Source organism: Equus caballus, chromosome 16, assembly GCF_041296265.1.
Source record: "Equus caballus isolate H_3958 breed thoroughbred chromosome 16, TB-T2T, whole genome shotgun sequence".
NCBI classification, from domain to species: Eukaryota; Metazoa; Chordata; class Mammalia; order Perissodactyla; family Equidae; genus Equus; species Equus caballus.
This window is the reverse complement of record NC_091699.1, coordinates 87310279-87331726: the sequence shown is the minus strand read 5'-3', so window position 1 is coordinate 87331726 and position 21448 is coordinate 87310279. Positions and strand designations below refer to the sequence as shown.

Sequence of the window (21448 nt, the reverse complement as noted above, 5' to 3'; positions counted from 1 at the left end):
GGATATACAGGTGCCCACTGTGAAATTCTTTTAACTTTCCTGTATATTTGAAAGTTTTCGTTATAGAATGTTGAGGGAAAAAGGAGTGAGGGAAGTGGGGGTGATGCCAGGCGTTACCAGACTAGCGCCTGGTTCATCAGGCACAAGAGACTCTTCGGGAAGGGTCACAAGGAGGAACCAGAGGAGAGAGCAGCCGGGGCGAATCTAGCTGCCTAGCTGCCTCCCATCTCCCATTTCCATTAGTCAAGATTACCCCAAAGCTAACTTGTCTATATTTCCAGATACGGCATCCAGACCCTCAGCAGCTCCTGGAAACCAGGTCCCGCATCCCACAGTGTGATATTTCAACCAATTCTGAAAGTGTGGGAGCAAGCCAGCCTAGAAGTGGTGCCCACAGGGCGCCGTCCAAGAGAGAAGGAGGCAGCGGAGGATTATAAGAATGTGTGTGAGGGCTCTGGTCTGCGGCCCAGGAAAGCAACCTTATGAAATCTCTCCAGGAGGGACTTTGCGTGGGGCTCTTTCTTCCACAGTGCTGGCTACTTACTGGCCTCTCAATCCAGAAACCAGCAGCTATCGGCACTGGGAAATTTTCTCATTTCTCTGATCATTTTCTCCCTTCCGTTTTCTTTCCTCTCTGTTTTTGAGAATCCTGAATTTATCCTTTACATTTCTTATCTTGTGCTCCTATTTTCCATCTCTTTGTCTTTTATCATTCTTTTTCTGAGAGACTTCCTGTATTTTTCCTTCCAACTCTTTTTTTTTTTTTTAAAAGTGTTTTATTATGGGAAATTTCAAACATATAAAAAAGAAGAGAGACTAGAATAGTAAACCCAGGGAACGCTACACGCAGCTTCAACAATCATCAACACACGCCAGCCTTGTTTCATCCGTGTCCCCAGCGCCGCCCATTGCCCCACACTATCCTTAGACATCGTATCATTTGCATTTCACTACAAATCTCTAAAAGATAAAGTCACTTAAAACCAGCAAACAAAATCAAAACATTACCATTATCTCACTTTAAAAATAACAATTCTTTAATATTATCAAATATCTGCACGTGTTTACACTTTTTCAATTGTCCTATAAACCTTTCCTCTAGACAGTTTGTTTAAATTTGGATCCACACAGGCTTCATGCCATGTGATTGACTGACATGTCTCTTAAATCTCTGTGAATATCTAAGTTCCTCCTCTGCAAGCTTTTATTTTTTGGAAAAAATTGGCTAAACTGTAGAGTTTCCCACAGTCAAAATTTGTTGACTGCATCCCTGTGGTGTCATTTTATTTATTTATTTATTTATTAGGAAGATTAGCCCTGAGCTAACTGCTGCCAATCCTCCTCTTCTTGCTGAGGAAGACTGGCTCTGAGCTAACATTGTGCCCATCTTCCTCTACTTTATATGTGGAACGCCTACCACAGCACGGCTTGACAAGCAGTGCCATGTCCGCACCCTGGATCCGAACCGGTGAACCCCCGGCCGCTGAAGCAGAACATGCGCACTTTACCACTGCGCCACCGGGCCGGCCCCTCTGTGGTGTCATTTTATATGTTCCTCTGTTCTTTGTGTTTCCTGTAAATTGATGGCTAAACCTACAGGCTTAACCCTTCTTTTGAACATCTCCTTTCTGCAAATGTTTTTTTACTAACATACAATTAACATAGAATAATGTGCACAGATCTTAGATATTTAGTTCAATAAATTTTAACAATTGAATATACTCATGTAAATACCACCCAAACAAGAAATAGAACATTTCCATCCACCCAGCAAGTTCCCTTGTGCCCTTTTCTAGTCTATTCTCCTCCTCGCTTCCCAGGCAAGCACTTTCTGATTTCTGTCACCGCAGATCACTTCTGTCTGCTCTTGGATTTCATGTAAATGGAATTGTATGGTAGATATTCTTTTGTGTGTGACTCTTTTTTTTTAACATAATGTTTTTGAGACTTATCCATGTTGTTCTGCAAACATATTTATGTATCTTTTATTTCCAAATGTCCTTGGTCTTCTCAGAATGTTCTTTATTTCATAGCAGCTGTTCTTGTTTCATGGATGTAATACCTTCTCTTAAATCTCAAAAGATATTAACTATAGGTTTTAAAAAATATTCTTGGGCCAGCCTTGGTGGCCTAGTGGTTAAGTTCGGTGCGCTCTGCTTTGGCAGCCTGGGTTCAGTTCCGGGGCAAGGACCTACACCACTCGTCTGTCAGTGGCCATGCTATGGTGGAAAAAGAGAAAGATTGGCAATGGATGTTAGCACAGGGTGAATCTTCCTCAGCAAAAAAAAAGAAAAAAGAGAAAAGTTCTCTTCTACACCTTGCAATGTTCCTGTTTTCTACAAGTTTCTTTCTTTTGTTTGTTTTGGCATTGTCTGTCATTTTGGAGGGTTTTTTTTCAAGTGACACATGGTCTTTGACTATTTGTTCATGTTTAAGAATGTAACACCAAAAGTGAAAGAAGCTTGTCAACTGAGGGGCTTCACTGGAGGACGATCCTGCACAGCCATTTCCCTGGGGCCCCTACCTGTGAGTATCTGTAGACTTTTTCTGTTAGGCTGCTCAGCTTCCCCAGAGAGATCCTCCAATACCCCACCTGAGAGGTGTCGGCTGCTGGCCCTCATTCTGGAAGCCGAGGCGGGAAGGGGCTGAGGTCTCCCTGTATGTAGTGTTTCACTCTCTGCAACTCTCACTTGGCTCTGTGTTCCGGGGTCCCGCACTCCCTGGTTCCATCTCTTCTGCCGGGTGGGACAGGCAGGAAGAAAGACTACAAATAGCCTCCAGCTGCAGTTCAGACGGTGAGGATGGGGAAGTTCCGCTCGGCAGCGTTTACTAGGAGTTCGCTCCGTGTGTGGCACCCTTCCAATGAGCAGATTTCAGAGGTGAGTGACTGTGAGGATTAAAATTGCTAACCAGGACCCTGGATAAACCTCAGACCCTCAGTAGAAGGTGCAGGGTGAAAGTGGAGAACATGCCTGTCCGGGACAAAGGACCGTGAGATGCTTGCTGGGAGAAAAATTGGAAATAACAATGGACAATACTCACTGAGTGCTTATTACATGCTAAACATTTTCTTAAGTGCTTTCCCTGAATTTCTCATTTAATCTTTATGATAACCCTATAAGACAGAGACCACTTTACCCCCCATTTTGCAGATTAGAAAACTCAACCGCAGAGAGGTTAAATCTTGCCCAAGGTCACCCATCCAAGATCCACACACCGGCCTGCACTTGGCACCACTAGTGGCCTCATACTATCTGTGCAAGTAGGGGAGGGGGGGCTTTCTTACTCTCCCCCAAGATCCCTTCAGGCTTTCTTTTCTCCTTAGCGTCCCCTCCTTCCCTCTCCACGGCTGTCAAGTACTAAGTCCTCATCCTGGTCCATTCCTGCTTCAGCTGCTTCCCTTCCCCTTTCCCAACAAATTCTCCATTTTTTGCTCATCAGGCTGCCTGGGCTGCTCCACACCACACAGGTGGCTGGGAGGTGGGGACCAGACCTTCAGCTATGCTCTGGGGCCACCTTGCTCCCTCCCCAAGGAAATAAATGAAGAATTGGCCTGCCGTCTTTATGCTCTATAGCTCTCTGGTGTAGTGGAAAGAGCACGAGACAGCATGCAGGGTAGCCATAAATTCATTCCAAATAATTCTCAGGACTAAATTTACCTTTTGGTCCTAAAGACAGAAAATGTCAGTGATGGAATTTAGAAGGGCACCTCCTCCTTGACGAGTGGAGGTATTTCACAGAGGAGAAGAATGGAATTAGAGGCGCACGCCAGAGTCTAAGCACCCAAATTCCATTGCAGCCTCCAGCTGAAAAAATTAATTGCCTGCCCTTTATGCCATTTGTCTTCCGCATGTGAAATGCCTCCTCAGAGCGGGGTGGGAGGAGAGACCAGACCAAGCAGCATGGGGCAGGGTCCAACCACGCAGACCTCTTGCGGCTGGGTTTAACTCCTGCAGTTACAAAGGGCCCCCGCACACCAGTCTCTGTGTCATCAAAACAGTCACTTTCTGTCCGTGTGACCGGCACTGCCACTGCCAGGGCTGTGGGGATCACCCGAGTGTCAGCAGCAATGGAGCTCTCGCTGGAGGTTTTTGTGCGTGGTTTACCTTTTTTAAAAAAATTTTTTTCTTCATTTTGTTTTGCTTTTGGTTTTATAGTGCCCTTTGGCGGCCCACACAGTCGACACCTGGTCAGGCAGAGTACACCCAGCATGGCAGGTGTCAACCATCAGACAGCACAGCATTTAGGGAGCCAGGGAGGCCCCCCCGCAACCCACTGCCCCCGGGAGGCAGCAAGAGGTCCATCTACCACAGTCATCACATGTGGCTTACTTGGTCCCATCAGGGCCACCTGTCCCCTACAGGTATCCAGACCTTGAGGAAGGTGGACACCCTAATGTGGGATCAGGATCAGAGCCAGCTTGTGGGGACCTGCGCAGACACCCCCTCCATCGCTCCTGCTGTTGAGGCTGGCTTCTGCTGGCCCTGTCATTGTTGTCACTCTCACCCCTGGGTCCATAAGAGCTGAGTGGCAGGGCCCGGGGCCGGGGGGAGGATTCTGGACTCTGAGTAGTTCCAGTGTGGCTCTGGACAGAAGGGGACTGTGGCCTTGGCAGTGATGAGAACGGCGAGGGGCCTGCCAGTGGGGCTGAGAAGGCACGGTTCACATCTTAATAGTTTCACATGTCCATGAAGAAGTGTACGTGTGTGTATGCATGTGCATGCGTGCGTGTGTACATGCAGGTCCTTCAAGGTCAAGGTCATGAGTAAACCTCCAGCTCCCACTGCATCTGAAAAGTTGGCAACCTTCAATTCCATCATTAGAAGAAACGCTGGTGTCTTGTCCCTGGTGTGGCCAGGCCCGGCTGGATTTGATGACCCGGGCAGGAGAAAGAGGAAGAAAAGGAAGCTCTCTGCACTTCCTGGAGGCGATGGCCCAGCAAACCGGCCCTCGGAGCAAGCAAGACACTGCCCGCGGGTGCCTCTTCCCCCCAGCTCATCACAAACGAGATCCACTCGACAGCACAATCCAAACAGAAGAAGGAATCAGAATGTACATCTTTTGTTTGCCGTGGCAGGAGAACTGTTGAGCAGAGGAAAAAAACAAGCTGAGCTTAGCGCTATCAGCTCTTTCCTGGGGCTCGCTCCTTCCTTCCTCCGAGGGGGGCCTGGCTGCTTTGTTCTCGTTCCCAGCTGCTCCTCTGCGCCTTTAAGCGGTGGCCTTTGCAGACCTCAGAGGAATGTGCCCGAGACCCCGGGAGACTTAGCTCTGAGGCTCCGCCTGCCCGCATGCTCGGCCCCAGGCTGCAGCCTCCACCAGGGCCTGCTTTTGCTCCTCTGCCAGCCACTTCCTGGGCGGGGAGCACAGCCTCACCCGAGGTGGTGTCCTGCTTTCTCTGACACTCCCGGGAGGACACCAGTTTCAGAGAGGATCCAAACGGGGATCCAAAACGGGGGTCCCTGCAATAATGCTTTCTGCAGCTCTACAGTCTGGCATCAGTCTGCTGTGGTTCGCTTTTCAGCTCTACCAATTATTAGCTGGTCACCCTCGTCCAGTAACTCAACCTCTCTGAGCTTCACAGCTCTTGCCTCACAGGATGGTGATGAAGATTAAAACGAATACCTCACACATAGCAGGCCCTTGGTAGGTGTGAGCAACCATGATGAGCAAGCCTGGTTCTGGGTCTCAGGCAGGGCAGCCACAGAAGAAGAAAAACCTAGAAGCCTCTTAGGCTCTATCAGATTGAAGATGGGCCTGGCACATTGTCAGAGATCAACAGTTGTGATTCTTCCACTGGGGAGCGTTGGTTGGTGGTTTCATGTTCTGTGAATCTATCAGCAGTGGGCTGAGGCGTATTTTCCATGGTGTCTCTAAGATGCTCAGGATAAAACCACAAGCGAAGCTCCACGCGCCTCTTGGCTCAGCCCAGAGGTGAGCTGCGCCCTTGCCCACTCGGCTGCAGCCTTGGGGTCCTCTGGTCCCTGTGCCTCTCAGAGAACAAAGCACAGCTGCGAAGGTCATTTGAGTAGATACAGTGCCTGTCAGGTGAAGTGGAAACAATGCAACAGTGGGCATTGTCGTTGAAGGTCTTGCGCTTGGCTTCTTGTCGAATAATCATAGCAATCATTTCTTGAGGGCTTACCAAGTGGCTGACCCCCTGCTAGGCATTTATCTACCTTGTTTCTTAATCCTCTCATCAAGCCTAAGAGGCAGGCCGTATTAACCAGGCTCAGAGAAGAGGCATGACTTGCCTGGGGTCAAGTGCAATTAGAAAATGCTATTCACATGGCTGGGTACATATAACACAGGCTGACTCTCAGTCCTCACTGTCCCCATGGCTAGGCGTCCCAAATGAGGGGTCAGCCTGCACTTCTGAACAGAGCAGCCACAGTAAGTGGCAGAACCAGGGTCGGCACACTCACACTCCTTCCATCTCGTTGATCCTGAGGACCACATTTCATCACCTGCACTTGATCTGAATGGATGCTCTGAGCTTCCAACGTGTGTCTGTAACAAATTAGATGTTGCAGCAAACTTTTGGTCCCTGGATTGCGTCATCTTGCACGCTGTGCCCTGCAGACCTCCTGGCTCTCTCTCCTTACTCCCACATCTCACCATACGCCGTCCACCCAGTTCCCAGACCCTCTGCCTCACTCCCCTCCTTTTTACCCTCACCCAACCCCCTCATCCTGCTTGTCCTTCCAAGGCTGATCTTGTCACTTCCCTGCCTGAAAGCATTCAATGGCTCCCTAGCGCTCCTGGCATCAGGTTCAAATGGCCTTGTCCCCTCCAGCCCCCAGAGTCTGACAACTCTCTACACTCTCCAGGCGTACCTTTGTCACCCCTCCCACCCTGTGACTCCACACTCCAGGCAGCTGCAGAGCCACTCCACTCTGTGACCGAACCCCACGCCCCTCGATCCAGGCTTTTCCGGGGCCAGGGTTTTTCAACCACGGCACTACGGATGTCGTGGGCCAGATCATTCTTGCGGCGGGGGCCTGCGCTGTGCATTGTAAGATGTTAGCAGTATCCCTGGCCACTACCCGCTACATGCCAGCAGCATTTCCCCAGTGAAGACAGCCAAAAATGTCTCCAGACATTGCCAAAAGTCCCCTGGGGGCCCAAATCGTCCTCAGTTGAGGAGCCCTGACCTCTGATGGTGCCTGTGCCTGGCCCACTGCGCTCCCTCCTCAGCTGCCTGGCTTCTGTTTACCTTGTCAGTCTCCTCTTGGTTATCATTTCCTCCTGGAAGCCCTTCCTGACCCCATGACCCCATATTGGGCCAGGTGTCCTTCCTATGCCCCCAACTCGGATAGCCCTCGCCACACTGTATTGTCACTGCTCTTTCCTTGTTGGTCTCTTCTCCGTCCGGGGGCTTCCTGAAGGCAGGTTCCCTACTGTACTCAGGGCCCAAGTCTGTTCCTGCCACACAACCTCCCCTAATAAATCACCCTTGACAGCCCCTCTCCCTTACGCATATCAAACCGTCACTGAGGCCTATTCATTCTGAAATCTCTCCCGTTTGCCCATGGTGTTCCGGCTCCACCTCCTACTCTGTGGGCTGAGCTGCCACCATCTCTCACCTGGATTACAAATGGCCACAGTCCACCTGAATCCCCTCTGATCTGGTCTCACTTCAGACGGAGGAAGTTTTTCAAAACAGAATTCTAAGCACGTTGCCCCCTTGGTTAAATCCTTTCAAAGGCTTTTTTTTCTTAAGCAAAAAGCCGAAGTCCCTACCACAGCCTGTAATGCAGGTGTGGTCTGGCCCTGCCACCCCTCTGGCTTCATTTGAACCACTTTTCCTCTTGCTTTGTGCTTTTCATCTCCCCTAAAGCAGCAGCTACTGTGCACTGGCTGCTCCCATTGCCTGACCTGCTGTGCCCCTCCTGGAGTGGCAGCCGGGGTACTCTGCCCAGATCCCCTCTTCAGGGTCGCAGCCTCCACTCCTCACCTGCTGGGACCAGGGTCGGCCTCCAGTGCGGTGGAACAGGGCCCTGTGCTCAGAAGCAGCCCTGTGCTGGGGTTTCATGCTGTGTGGAGGCTGTCTTGACAAATTTTTGCATTTGTATTTTGTAAGTTAAGTCCAGTGAGACGATGTTGCCTGTGCCCAGGTCTTGGAGCCTCGGCTCACACACAGTCCTGTCTCCCGTTACCTTCCTGCCTCCCAGCAATGGGTCCTTGGCTGTCTGCTCCCCTGTCTCTGCTCAGCAACTGTTGCTACCTGGTGTCCCGCTGGGAGCCTGGACTGGGATGCAGGGAGGGTTGGGGTCAGGCACGTGCTTTCTCAGGTCCAGTTGTGGGGTGGGGCCCCGGGTGTTTCTGAGGGTCTCCATTCACCCCTCCTGTGTCCCCGAGCCTGAGGGAGTGGGATATTAAACAGCAATTAAAAAAACACCAGGACTTGTTGAAAGATTGAGCATGGAAGAAAAGAGACACTTTTTCCTGATATTTGAATAAGGGGTCCTGCATTCTCACTTTGCAATGAGCCCTGAAGATTATGTAGCCAGGCCAGGCTGGGACCGTTGACTGCTGGTAGCTCACAGCTGCCCCCATCCCGGAGCACCACCCTGTGCAACAGGGAGCCGCCTCGCCCGAGCTGCCCCCTTCTGGCAGCTAGCCAAGGCTACTGACTGGCTCCTGGAGGGGCACAAAAGCCCAGACCCCACCTCGATTTGGGCCATCCCAACTCCAGAGCTGGCTGAAGGATTAACTGAGGTCTTAGCTCTGCCTCACCATGGGTCAGCTCCTCCCTCCACCCAACCCTGCCTTCCTCAGGCACGTATCTCGTGAGAGTGCTCCCTAATGAATCTCCCACACGTACGTCTGTCTCCGAGTCTTTTTCTAGGGAAACCAACCTACGCCCTTCCCCAGCTACTTTGTTGAGTGAACTCCCATCTGTCCTTCTGATATCAAGTGAGTTGTATTTCCTCTGTGCTTAACTCTCGGATCCTCACACATTAAGTCAGATCCTCTTTGGAGAGCCCCATGGACCACATCTTCACAGCATTTATCATAATTGAAATTTTACATTCATCTGAGTGATTGTGAAGTGCTACTTCCCCCACTAGACTATCAGCTCCATGAAGGCAGGAAATCATGTCCATTTTTGCTCATTGTTCTATCCTTCATGTTGAGCACAGTTCTGGCACCTGGGAAATGCTCAATGAATCTATGTGGAATGAATGATGAGTGAATAAATGAATGACTGTCTTTTGAATGAAGGAATGTTAAAAATAATTCCAAGACTGTCATGAATATTTTTGAATTCCCTTCATAGTGGTAAATACTTTGAAGACGGATTTCAAGTTTTAGTAGTGGTCCAAAGTTACTAGGAACTAAATTTAGTTAATGATGGTGGTTATAATTTTGGTGAGACCAGTGTGTGACCATGAAGTAACCAGGATGCCTCTACTGTGTGGCTCTGAAACTGGTTCTCAGAAGTAAATTCTCAAAGAGAAAAAATTCTGGAGCAGGGTCATAGTGGTTGTGCCGTATGTAGGTATTAACATCCAGTGAAAGACATTCAGAGATCTTTTTTTTTTTTGAGGAAGATTTGCCCTGAGCTAACATTCGCTGCCAATCCTCCTCGTTTTGCTGAGGAAGACTGGCCCTAAGCTAACATCCATGCCCATCCTCCTCCACTTTATATGCAGTACGCCTCCCACAGCATGGCTTGCCAAGCGGTGCCATGTCTGCATCCAGGATCCGAACCAGCAAACCCAGGGCCGCCAAAGCAGAACGTGCGTATGCACTTAACCGCTGTGCCACCGGGCCGGCCCCCAGAGACCTTTTAAAAATTGCTTACTCAGTGTGTCTCTAGCGTTACAATAAAGGCTTCAAAACAAATATAATGCCCAAACTCTGTCACCCATTATCCCTCTGAATGTGAGGACTTGGTCAGAAGCTTCAGGACAGGACAAAGTAGCTATGTTACAAGCTTTTGGGATGCGGTTCTAACTTCATTCCCATTCCTGACAAAACAGCAAGTTTTAAGGACTCATGTTCCATAAAATCGGAAGGTCACTGTTCTCCACATAGAATGCTGGAACTGAGAAATCCCAGCATGAGCCCCACTGCCCAATTTTCCTATGACGTGTTTCTGGAGTCTCTAAGAAGTGATATGAACTAGTTTTATTGTGCACATGTAGACGTCAGCTGAGACCAGGCAGGAGGGCTTATCTCACGCTTTAAAGGTGGATGCAGACAGTGGCTGGACCGCATTTAATTATATGGTGCCCAGCGTGGGAGGCTGGCTCTGAGACGTTAGTCACCTCGCTCCTTTTGCGTAGGCTGGAATGCTCCTTTTCTGAACTCTTGGCTCTGTCAGAGGTTCAGCTAGACTTGTGGTTGGTGTCCATATCAGACCAGACTGAGGAAGATACGCTAATGTTATCACATGCTCTTATTCCGTCTGAGTTGTACTGGGTGGGGAGCCTTTTAAAGCATTAAAAACCATAGGCCATATTCTATCCTATTTGTGACCTTCAGAAGGTGGAGTCAAAACAGTAAGTGCTCTTGAATCTGACGTACCTGGGTTCACAGCACATACTGGCAATGTGACTTTGTGTGGGTAACTTAACCTCTCTGATTCTCAATTTCTCCATCTGTAAAATGGGGCTAATAACAGTCCCGACATCGTAGAATCTTTTTGAAGAGGATCTAGATCTCATCACCCCTTGATTAAGGGGTCAGAACGCTTCCAAACTTTTCAAACCATTGAGGTAACAGCAGTTATTAGGAGCAGCCACTGTTTTCGCCTGTCTGACATCCATTTCCTCTTCTTTTCCACCCTGATTTTCCTTTGGAGAACACATTTCTCTCCTTTCAGTCCATGATATTTAGATGGGACCGACGGTCTCCCTGGCTCCTGGGAGCAGCTGTGATCCAGTCCTGCCCAGCAGAGTTGGCCGTGGTCGGGCACGTGACCTGAGTTGTCCGTTGAGAGTCTTCCCTGGGATTGCGAAGGGACTACCTGTCAGGAAGTGCTTTCTCTCCATGGGGTGCTCAGTTGGCAGGATATGTGAGGAGCTGCTGGTGGCCTCTATGTGGGGAGCCCCTGCCTGAGAGTGAGGCCAACACCAGAGAGCAGAGCTGGGAACAGAGGAAGAGACTCCCAGGGACACTGCTCAGACACCTGCCGCAGGCCAAGCCTCGGGGCTTCTTAGCTATGTGAACCATCAATTTGATTGTCTTAAGCACCTTTGTTTGGTCCTGTAGGAACCCTGCATGATAGTCCAGTAAACCACAGTAACTTATTCCATGTTTAATCTTTAGAGTTTACAAGTCTTTTCCTCCAAATAATCCAAAGACTATCTCACAGACTCCTAAGATCTTGGAGATTAGAGATGTCCCATGGTCTGCCTGTGATGGCAGACATGATGAATGAGGGATAAGCCTGGGACAGGGACCTAGGTTTTCTGCCTCCCAGCCCCGTGCTCATTAGCATCCCTGCCTCGCCTCGCGGGGCCACCACAGTCTGTCTCAAACCTGGGCAGAGCCACCTGTGCCTTTAGGGGCCTCCCTCAGTCACCACATTCTAGGAGTGGTTCTGTGCCCTCCCTGCCACTCCACTGAGGACGGCCACCTTTAAAGAGAAGTAAGTACAGATGTGGGTCTTGATGGAGCCTCAGTGAGAGGCCAGGGGGCCGAGCTCTGGACGTAGGACTGCGGCACCCAGGGCCCTACCTCAACCCGCTTGCCTTCCGTGTGGCTCATGACTGTAGCTCTCTGCAGATTCCCCTTTCTCCCAACCTCAGTCTCTTTCTCCTTCAACTCATCTTACATAGTGTCAGAGTCATCTTCCTAAGAATCACTCTGGTCCTTGCACTTTCCTGCCGAAAAACCCTCAATGACTCCCTACTGCCTGCAGAGCAATGGCCCAAGTACCTCACCTAGTGTCCCCCCCAGTTGTCTGAAAGGGCCTGTGTCCCTCCAGGAGGCCAGCTCCTACCTAGGCAAGACTACCCACTTGGAAGAATTTCAAATTCTATTACAGCCTCAAGTTCTATGATAACAGATGGCAGGCATGGGCGCTCTGAGCCCTGATGGAAAGTAAGGTACTGTCCCTCTAACAATGTCCAGCACCTTGCAATCTTCTCCATTAATTCTGATGCTATCATACAAAAAATCTTTCCTCTGGCTGCCTTCCTTTGCTAACACTTTGTAGGAGTTTTCTATTGCCATGTAACAAATTACCACAGACTTAGTAGCATAAAACAACACCTTTTTATTAGCTCGCAGTTCCGTAGGTCAGAATTTTGGGCACAGTGCAGCAGGCTCCTTTGGTCAGGTCTCAGAAGGCCAAAGTCAAGACGTCTGCTGGGCTGCATTCTCATCTGGAGCTCAGGATCCTCTTCCAAGTTCACACGGTCATGGGAGAATTCAGTTTGCTGTGGTTGTAGGACTGAGGTCTTTGTTCCCTTGCTGTCTGTTGCCAGGGGCAGCTCTCAGCTCCTAGAGACCACCCACATTCCTTGCCACATGCTCCCTCCATCCTCAAAGCCAGCAATGGAGTCTTGAAGCCCTCTCGTGCTTTAACTTTCTGACTTCTGCTGCCTCTACTTCTATTCCTATATTTAAAGGACGCAAGTGCTTAGGTCAGGCCCATCTGGATCATTTCTCTTTTGATTAACTCAAAGTCAACTGAGTAGTGATCTTAATTATATCTTCAAAAATCTATTTTTCCCTGTAATGCAAATATAGTCCTTGGAATGATAACTCTTCATATTCACAGGTCCAAGAGGAGGAGATCATACAAGGGCAAGGGTCATTGGCCGTCATCTTAAATGTTGCCTCCCACACCACTGTAACAATTATTCTCATGTTTTAATGGCTGTGTGAGTTAAGAAGCTGAGTCAGAGTTCCTAATCCTTATTAATAAGATGTTTTTTTTCCTGGGGGCTGATGTGACAGATGCTCCCAGCTCACCCAACACCTATTCTCACTCCCCCTCTCTCCTACTATGCCCTAAAATAGAGGCTAGAAACGGAAAAAGTCTATTTTTCAGGCTCCCTTGCAGCTAGTGGTGAACATGTGGCCTGGTCCTGGCTAACAGGATATAAGCAGAAGTCTGCTGCCATTGCTCCTCTCTCCCTCTTTCTTCTGTACTGGAATGTGGACTTGATGTTTGGAGTTGTAAAAATCATCTTGTGACAAGAAGCAAAAGGGCAGGAGGGTTTTACAGAGAGCTTGGCCCTGGAATTGTCGAGAATCTGGCATTCTGTTTTATGTAGCAGGAAGCACTCCTAACTTGCACAAGACTGCCTGAGTAGCTGAACGAGCAGTTCCCAAAGCCACGATGCCTGAACTTTTCTGGAACGACTGCACAGAGTCAATGCAGACAGCAGCCTTTAGAATCAGGCTGACTTTTCCTTCTCACCTTATTCATAGTGTTCACAGGAATTCTTTATACAGTATCTTGACATCAAAACAATGTTAGTGGTCACAGACACCCTGTAAACATGTCATTTTTCATTTCTTGTGTGAAATGTCGTAAGTGTAATGACCTTAAAATCCACTTGGGGGCCCCATTACACGTGTGGGAGCTGCAGAAAATAGGAGACCGAGGGGCTTTGCCTCATGTGTCGAGGGGTAAACTGTGACGGAGGGAGGCTTTCCTTTCTTCTGTTTTTTTTGTCTTCCAATCTTGCTCTCTGACTCTTTCGCCCCCATTCCTCCCAACGGTCCCCTGGGCTTCAGCGGCAGGCACGGGAACTGGGGCATAAAACTTCTTGGATGGGGCAAGTGGTCTCAACCCTGAAGTTTGATCTCATGGGGCAGAGAGGGACTCATGAAAGGCCAAAGAGCCAGAGGCCTCTAGGCAGTAAGCTTCTCCACCGAATGCATTTGTACAGCGGACATGATTCCTGCAGGGTCCAAAAGAGCCAGAGACCTGGATGCAGGAGCCCCTGAAGGAACCGTCCTTAAAATTCTCTTGGAGCCAGCCCTGATGGTCTAGTGGTTAAAGTTTTAGGTACGCTTCGCTTCGGTGGCCTGGGTTGAGTTCCTAGGTGCAGAACCATGCCATCCATCTGTTAGTAGCCATGCTGTGGCAGCAGCTCACATAGAAGAACCAGAACAACTTACAAGTATACACAACTATGTACTGGGGCTTTGCAGGGTTGGGAGGAGGAAGCAAAAAAAAAAAAAAGGGAAGAAGATTGGCAACAGATGTTAGTTTAGGGTGAATCTTCCCCTGCAAAAAAGAAAAAGTCCAAAAAGAGCTAAAATCTTTTTTTAAAAACCTCTCTTGGCCCATGAACAGAGCTGGAGGAAGACTGAGAAGGGATTTAAAAGAGAGAGACAAAGCTACGTGTCTCTTAAGCCCCCAGCAAGGTGCAGCTATGTCACCCACTAGCATGACGCACAATAGGGGACACTCAGAAGGAGCATTTCTGCTCTGCATAACCGACAATACAAATTCAAAACCCTGAAGTAATGCTTTTCAGGGTTTTTTCGTGTACAGACAGCATGAATTCACTCCATTCCTGTTTCCACAGCAAGGTCCCAAGGAGACAGCCACTGCCTCCTCCTTCTCGTCCCTCCTCCCTGCCCATCAGTAGACAGTGTGACAGAAGTCCTCCATGCCGCCTGCCTCTCCCTTGGTTTCTCCGCCATCATTCAGCCTCTTTCCTTCCTATAGAACCAGCACTTTCTCTCCTGGTTCTTATCTCAGCATCTAAGTCTGCTCCACTCTTCCCACCTTAAGACTCCACCCTCCTCACTGTGTCCCCCTCCAGCAACCGGCATCCCTCCTTCCTTAGTCTCACTCCTGACTTCCAGGTCAATCCAACCTTCACAGTCTCAGTTTAGACCTTGGAAATTGTGCTCACTGAGGACACTGGTCTCCAAACTGCCACATTGCACAGCCTGCAAGACCTCTCTGCAGCATTCAACAGTGCCGACATTCTCCTCCCCAAAACCTCCCTCCTCTGGCTCCTGTGGCAGAGGTCACCAGTTACCTGCTCTATGTGCAGCATTTCTTCTTCCTCACTAACTAGAATTTCCTTCTCCCCCTCCAAAAAACACACAACAAATGTCATTTATCAATTTCCCTGACAGATAGGGGTGGCCAGATAATAGCTCTAGCTAATAAGATTTAAATGGAAGCTGTCAGATGGGACTTCCAGGAAAGCTCCTTAAATAGAGGCACACTCAGCTGCAACCCCATTTACTCCTGACTCTTCCTCCTTTCTCCTGCCTGGAACATGGACCTGATGGCTGGGGCTAGAGCAGCCATCTTGCAACACATGGAAAAGGCCAAAATCACAGAGACATTGATCCCATCATCCTACAGCTGCTCAACTAATGCCAACCACTGCTTATCTCCACACTACTTGTTACATAAGAAAAATAAACCCCTCTTATTTAATCCACTGTTATTTGGGTTTTCTATGATAAGCTGCTGAAATCAACCGTTAACTGATACAGCTCCCGTGACTATGCCACTCCTTCTCTACTCCTACTTCTTTAACCTTCTCAAGGCCCCTCTTCTTCCACGTCCCCTACATGTGGATGATGCTCAGCTTCCATCCCTGGTCCTCTTCCCTCACTGTCTCCCAAATGACTCAGTGGTGTCTGGTGCTTCCCAAGCCATGGTGAATCCAAATCCGGATATCTAGCCCAGATCTTTCCCCACAGCACCAGACCTATCCGTACAAATGTCCAGTGGACATCTCTACCTGCCCTTTGCCCAGGAGCCCCACGCACAATACGATCACAGTCGAACATGCCAGCTTTCCCAGAATTCCGCTCCTCCTTCTGGTCACTGGAGGTAGAGACCCTCCCCGTCCCTCACCCTCATACCCAGCTGGTCCTGAAGTCTTATCAAGTGTCTTTCCAATAGCTCCAATTGACTCCCACTTCTTCAATCCTGCCATCTTATACAGCACCTGGGCCACTGCATTAGCCCCCTAACTAGCTCCTTTGCCTCTCATCTACCTTCCAAATTGGCTATTAAAAATGCAAATCTAATCATGTCATTCCTCTTCTTAAAACCCTTCAGTGGCTCCTTGTCCCCACAAGAAAGCGTTCCAATGCCTTTGCACGATCTGAGCCCTGCACATCTTGGCAGCACCCCTTCCATTACAGCCCCATAAAACCACCTATACTTTCCCAAACATGCTAAGATTTTTTTCACCTCCTTGCAGGACTGTTCTCTCTGCTTTGCAAGCTGGAATCTGTGCAAAAATAAACTTTTAAGTGAATATTTAGGAACCTGACTTGGGCCCTTGTCTTCCTGGGGAATCTCCCAGACACACAGAGGTAAAGATCTATCAGAATGCCAGAGATAATGTACTGTTCACTTAACATAACTGCTTAAGTACAATTCCATTTTTGATCAAAGAATTCTCTGCAAGTCACTTTGTACCAAATTGGTCAAAATCAACATAAGTTGCCTTTGTTCTCTTCTATATATTTTCATTTAAAATTTCACCTTTCTCCAATGTAAAACATTCTCCCATACCACACTCAACAGGAAAGGAGATATTTACTTTAATGTGCTAAGTGTTAGGGTGTTCTTCTTTTTCTTTTTCTTACCTTATTAAAATTTACCTCCTAGGATTCTGAAATTTCAGGGCGCAACCCCTAAAATTTTCCAGAAGAGGAAATTAAGGCTCTATTGACTCAGGAACATGGCACCAGGGGGGTGGTTATTGGTGGAACATAGCTAGACCCTAACTATGGATTCAGCTCTTGCCATCTCACCATGAAAGCAGAGACCATCTCCAGCCTACAAAGAACACTCCCCTCTGACTCCAATGAGAGGAGAGCAAAGTAGCCCCAAACAGCCAGCTAAGCTAATCCTCTTACACCGCTCTACTCAAGACAAGAGGACAACATAAAGGCTTTGGGAAAAAGGAAACTAGAAGAATTACATCCAAGGCTCTGTAGTCTTAAACAGCCCTCTCCCCTCCTCTCCGACTCTGTGCCCCATCCTTGGCGCAGAGGGAGAGCCACTCACCCTCTGGGTGATGGGCTTGTCATCCTGGATCTGCACGGCCAGCCCTAGGTCAGACAGCCTGCAGTTGCCGAGGTCGTCCAGAAGCACGTTCTCAGGCTTCATGTCCCGATAGACGATGCCGAGGGAGTGGAGGTGCAGCACGCCACAGGTGATCTGGGCCGAGTAGAAGACCACTCTGCTCATGGCCAAGCCCCGCGTGCCCACGCTGTAGATGTGGAACTTGAGGTCGCCCCCATTCATCAGGCTCATGACCAGGCAGAGATGGGACTTGCTCTCGAAGGCATAGGCCAGAGAGACGATGAAAGGGCTGCTGATCCTCTCCAAGATTTCCTTTTCCGAGAGAGCCATTTTCTCGCCATTTTTCTTCTTCAGCCGCTTCTTGTCCAGTTTCTTACAGGCATACATCTTACCGGTGTTTCTCACCTGAACAGCACATACCTTAAGGAGAGAAAGAGAGGGAGAGGAAGAGGCAGAAGTAAACGGCACTGGAGGGAAGAAGGAGAGGATAATGCGAGGGGTGGAGGGGTGGAAATCAGCCAAGGTGAAAAGATGGCAGGCTTGTGAGAAAAGAGAAGCTGTAAGTAAGAAGTGTCCTTTAAGAAAGAGCTGGGACCCCAAGGAGGTTCCACTTCACTCCCATGAGGTGGGCCATAATAAAAGAAAAAGGGAAAATAAGTGTTGGTGAGGATGTGGAGAAACTGGAACCCTCGTGCACTACTGGTGGGAATGCAAAATGTGGAAGAGCATATATGCAAGAGAAATGAAACTAGGTATTCAAACAAACACTTGTACATGAATGTGCATAGCAGCCCTATTCACAACAGCCAAAAGGCAAAACAACTCAAGTGTCCATCGACAGACGAATGGATAACGAAATGTAGTATACCCATACCACTGAATACTATCCAGCCATAAAAAGGAAGGAAGTACCGATACCCGTTACAATGACTGAACCTCCAACACATGATGCTGAGAGAAAGCAGCCAGACACAAAAAGTCACGTATTGTCTGATTCCATTTATAGGAAACATCGGAATAGGCAAACCCATAGACAGAAAGCAGACAAGTGGTCACCAGGGGCTGGGGGCGGGGGTCTTGGCAGGGGGAGTAACCGTTAATGGGTATAGCAGTGATGAAAATGTCTTAGAACTAGATATGGGGGATTGTTACACAACACTGTACTGTACTAAATGCCCCTGAATTGTACACTTTAATGGTTAATTGTTAATTTTATGTGAATTTTAAATTAAAGATTTTTTTCTACTTAAAAAAGGAAAGAGCTGAGCACAGCAGTGGTGCAAAATGAATTCTCAGCTTTACTTCAAGATGAGTGTTTTCTTAGATATTTGAAGTTTTTCTCAAATTACCTCCGTTACCACAATTACAGGGGAAGGGAGCTCTCCCACGTATGTTGCTACACTTTCCAAAGTGTCCAGGGCATCTGAGTGTGTTCCTGGTGTGTGCCTCATGAGAAAGATTCTTGGCCAGTTCCACATTTTGTCTTTCCTGTGCCACTCTCATTTTATTTCACATGGTGACCAGAAAGAAGAGGTGACAGCCAGCTAAGAATGCTCTGCACGTGGCTCTGAAATCAGTTCTAAGGTCCCTTGAGACGAAAAAAAAAAAAGTGAAACAAAACCCTTTGGTGCCGTATCCTTCACCTTCCAGCCTGGCTATGCAGAGACACTTACCTCCCCAAAGCCACCTTTCCCCAGCACCCGGAACTCAGTGAAGTAGTTGTCTGATACGGGTTGCATCTCAAAGACTTTCCACTGCAGAAACTTGTCATAGAAGGGGCTGGCCAGGAAATCCCGGAAGGGCTGGTCCTGCAAGAAGGCCATGGCCTCGGCCTTGGCCAGCGCCACTAGGCCCACTCGCTCTTCATTGGTGGTGGCTGCTTCGCACTTGGTGACCAGAGCTGGGCTGAGGAAGGGGTGCGGGTGCCCTGGGGCCGGGGCCGCCGCACAGGTGGCCACCAGCCCCTGCAGCATGCTGTCCTTGTCGGGGCCCTCCTCAGCCAGCTCCCAGCTCTGCGCCTCCTCCAGGAAGGCCCCGGCCTCTTGGTACGGGGGCACCGTGGCTAGAAAGTCCCGGAAGAGGCGGCGGCCGATGGGCTGCTGCTCGCACAGGCTGTCGAAGTCCTGGGGCAGCGCCTGGCGGATCTCGGCGCAGCACTGCGGCCCGGGCAGCATCAGGCTCCGGCGCCGCCGCTGCAGCTCCTTGCAGTCTCCCTCCGAGGTCTTCCGGGCCTGCAGGTAGGCCGTGTTGGCGATCAGGTTGTCCAGGCCCCCCATGTCGACCATGGCTGAGCACGGAGCGCGTTCCCCAGGAAAGCAAAGCAAGGACGAGGGCTGCCGCGGAGACTCGGCACGTCTGGGGCCCAGCTGGCCGGTTCCTGTTCTAACGTCCAGGGGATTTGCAGCGATTTCCCCGGTCTGCGCGTGGGACTGGCGGAGGGTGCAGGAGGGTTCTCTTGTAAGAAGCTTTGCTGGCTATGTATAGCCGACCGGGGAAGGGCACAGCGCATGGTAAGCCCCCCGCCCACCGAGGCGAAAGCAGCCTGAAGCACACGCAGGGGCTACTTGCTCATCATGGGTGCCTCTCTCCATCTACACCTGCTCCCTGAACACACAGCTACCATTTCCCAAGGAAGGGAGTCCTAATAAGGTGGCGTTGTTTGTTGCTGACAGCAGTAACCTATTTCTAATGTTACATGTTTCCAGCGGGCTCAGGCTCTGTAAACTCCCAGGAATAACAAATAGGCCAGGAAGACAACTGTGAGGAGCTGGAGAGGTTCTCTTCCTTGGGTCTTGCAGCCTGACGCAGAGCAGGTTACAGAAGGGAATGCTGCGACCTTGAGTCCTGACGCGTGTTCCCAGAGGCCCTTGGGGACTCAAGTCGTGGCCCTCAGCGTGCGCGGTGATCCTCCACAGCCGGCTGCATCTTGAACAACCTGCAGAGGTCCTCCAGCTACGGCTTTCTAGTTCTGAGGGGTCTAAGACCTAAAGTCCCTGGGTTAAAAAATTGGGGGGGTGGGGGGGTGGGGGGTCACCTTGACCCAAAACATCCCATGAAGTGACATAAGCAGGAAAGATGTTCCGCTTCACGGCACGTGGTCCAGACCATTCCAAGGGCACAGTCTAACCAGTGGAATCTGTGTGCAAAGGAGCCTTATGTCGAGACCCAGAGCAGAGACCTCTCAGACATGGCCCCTGGACATCTTTGCCCAGGCTCCCTCAGGAGGCCAGGAAGCTCCCCTCCACCAACATCACTCAGAGCCGTCCCAGACCACGACCTCACAAAGAACAGAAATTGGTTTAGACAGAGATCAGGCTAAGAACCTCTCCTCCAAAAATAACACTTGTGTCCTACAGGGAAAGAATACTCAGGCTTTTTCTTCACAAAGCAAGGCTAAGGCAGCTTAAAAACAAAGTCATTCACTATTATACCAGAGTGTTTAAAGCGGAAAAAAAGAGAGAGAGAGGAGGGAGGAGGGGAAAAAAGCCAGTCTTTTTCCAAACAAACAACCTCCAGCACATACTCTGTCCAAACATCGTCACGACCCGGTCGGTCTGCCTGTCAGAGCCTGCCCACCGTTCCCCAGAGCAGATAGCGCTTGGCCTCAGCTACCAGGAATTATGTAATGAACTCGTGGGCGCCCTTTGGCTTTGCACCGCTGCGCTGTAACGCTCACCGGTATGGCCGAGATGGGCGATCTGCACCAGTGGCCACTGCTCAGCATCACGCCAGCTGCTTTGAGTCCCACACAAGAAATGTTGGTACTTTTTTTGTTCTCGATGTGTCATCCCAGCTCCACATTTCTGAGTAGTGAAAAATCAGTCTGAGAATCTCTCCTGACAAGGAAATGCCTTTTCTCGTGGTTCTTATGAATACAGTGGCAATATAAGAGGGCAGAACTTTGAGAAAATGGTAGGATTGTCATCACATAGATATTTAACCTTATCACCGAAAAAGCACTAATGAATATATATGCTACGAACTGCTTGCTTCCACTTGCCCCTATACTTTCATTATTCCTGAGTAATCACTTAACCCAGCACTGGCCAAGAGAAATATGCAAAGCCGCAGATGGAATTTAAGATTTTCTAGCAGCCACATTAAAAAGGTAAAAAGAAACAGGTGAAATTAACTTTAATAATATGTTTTATTTAGCCCAGTATAGCCAAAATATCATTTCAACATGTAATTGATATAAAAGTTGCTAATTGGATATTTTACATCCTTTTTTGTGCCCTGAATTTTCAGAATCTGCTTTTTATTTTATGCTTAACACCCATCTCAGTTCAAACCGGCCACATTTCAAATGCTCAGTAGCCACATGTGGCCAGTGGCTGCCTTATTGGACAGCACAGACTTAACCCTTCTTTATGTAGCGCTGTCATTCATAAATAAGAGGAAGTTTTTCTTAGTTTGGTTGTTTTCTAATCAGTAATACCATAGACCATTTGGGTAAAAAACCTC

General features: G+C 49.1%; 1 protein-coding gene across 1 annotated transcript in view; it reads right to left on the bottom strand.

Annotated features, from left to right (window-relative positions):
* The window catches only part of GRK7 (G protein-coupled receptor kinase 7), a 33097-nt gene extending 12367 nt beyond the window's left edge, over positions 1 to 20730 (bottom strand). The window contains exons 1-2 of the mRNA XM_001494328.5: positions 18658 to 20730; positions 16967 to 17404 (exon numbers count right to left, since the gene is read on the bottom strand). Coding sequence (XP_001494378.2) covers positions 16967 to 17404; positions 18658 to 19269 — 1050 coding nt within the window. The 5' untranslated portion in view covers positions 19270 to 20730. The remainder of the gene's footprint in view (positions 1 to 16966; positions 17405 to 18657) is intronic.
* Between the last annotated feature and the right edge of the window lie 718 nt (positions 20731 to 21448).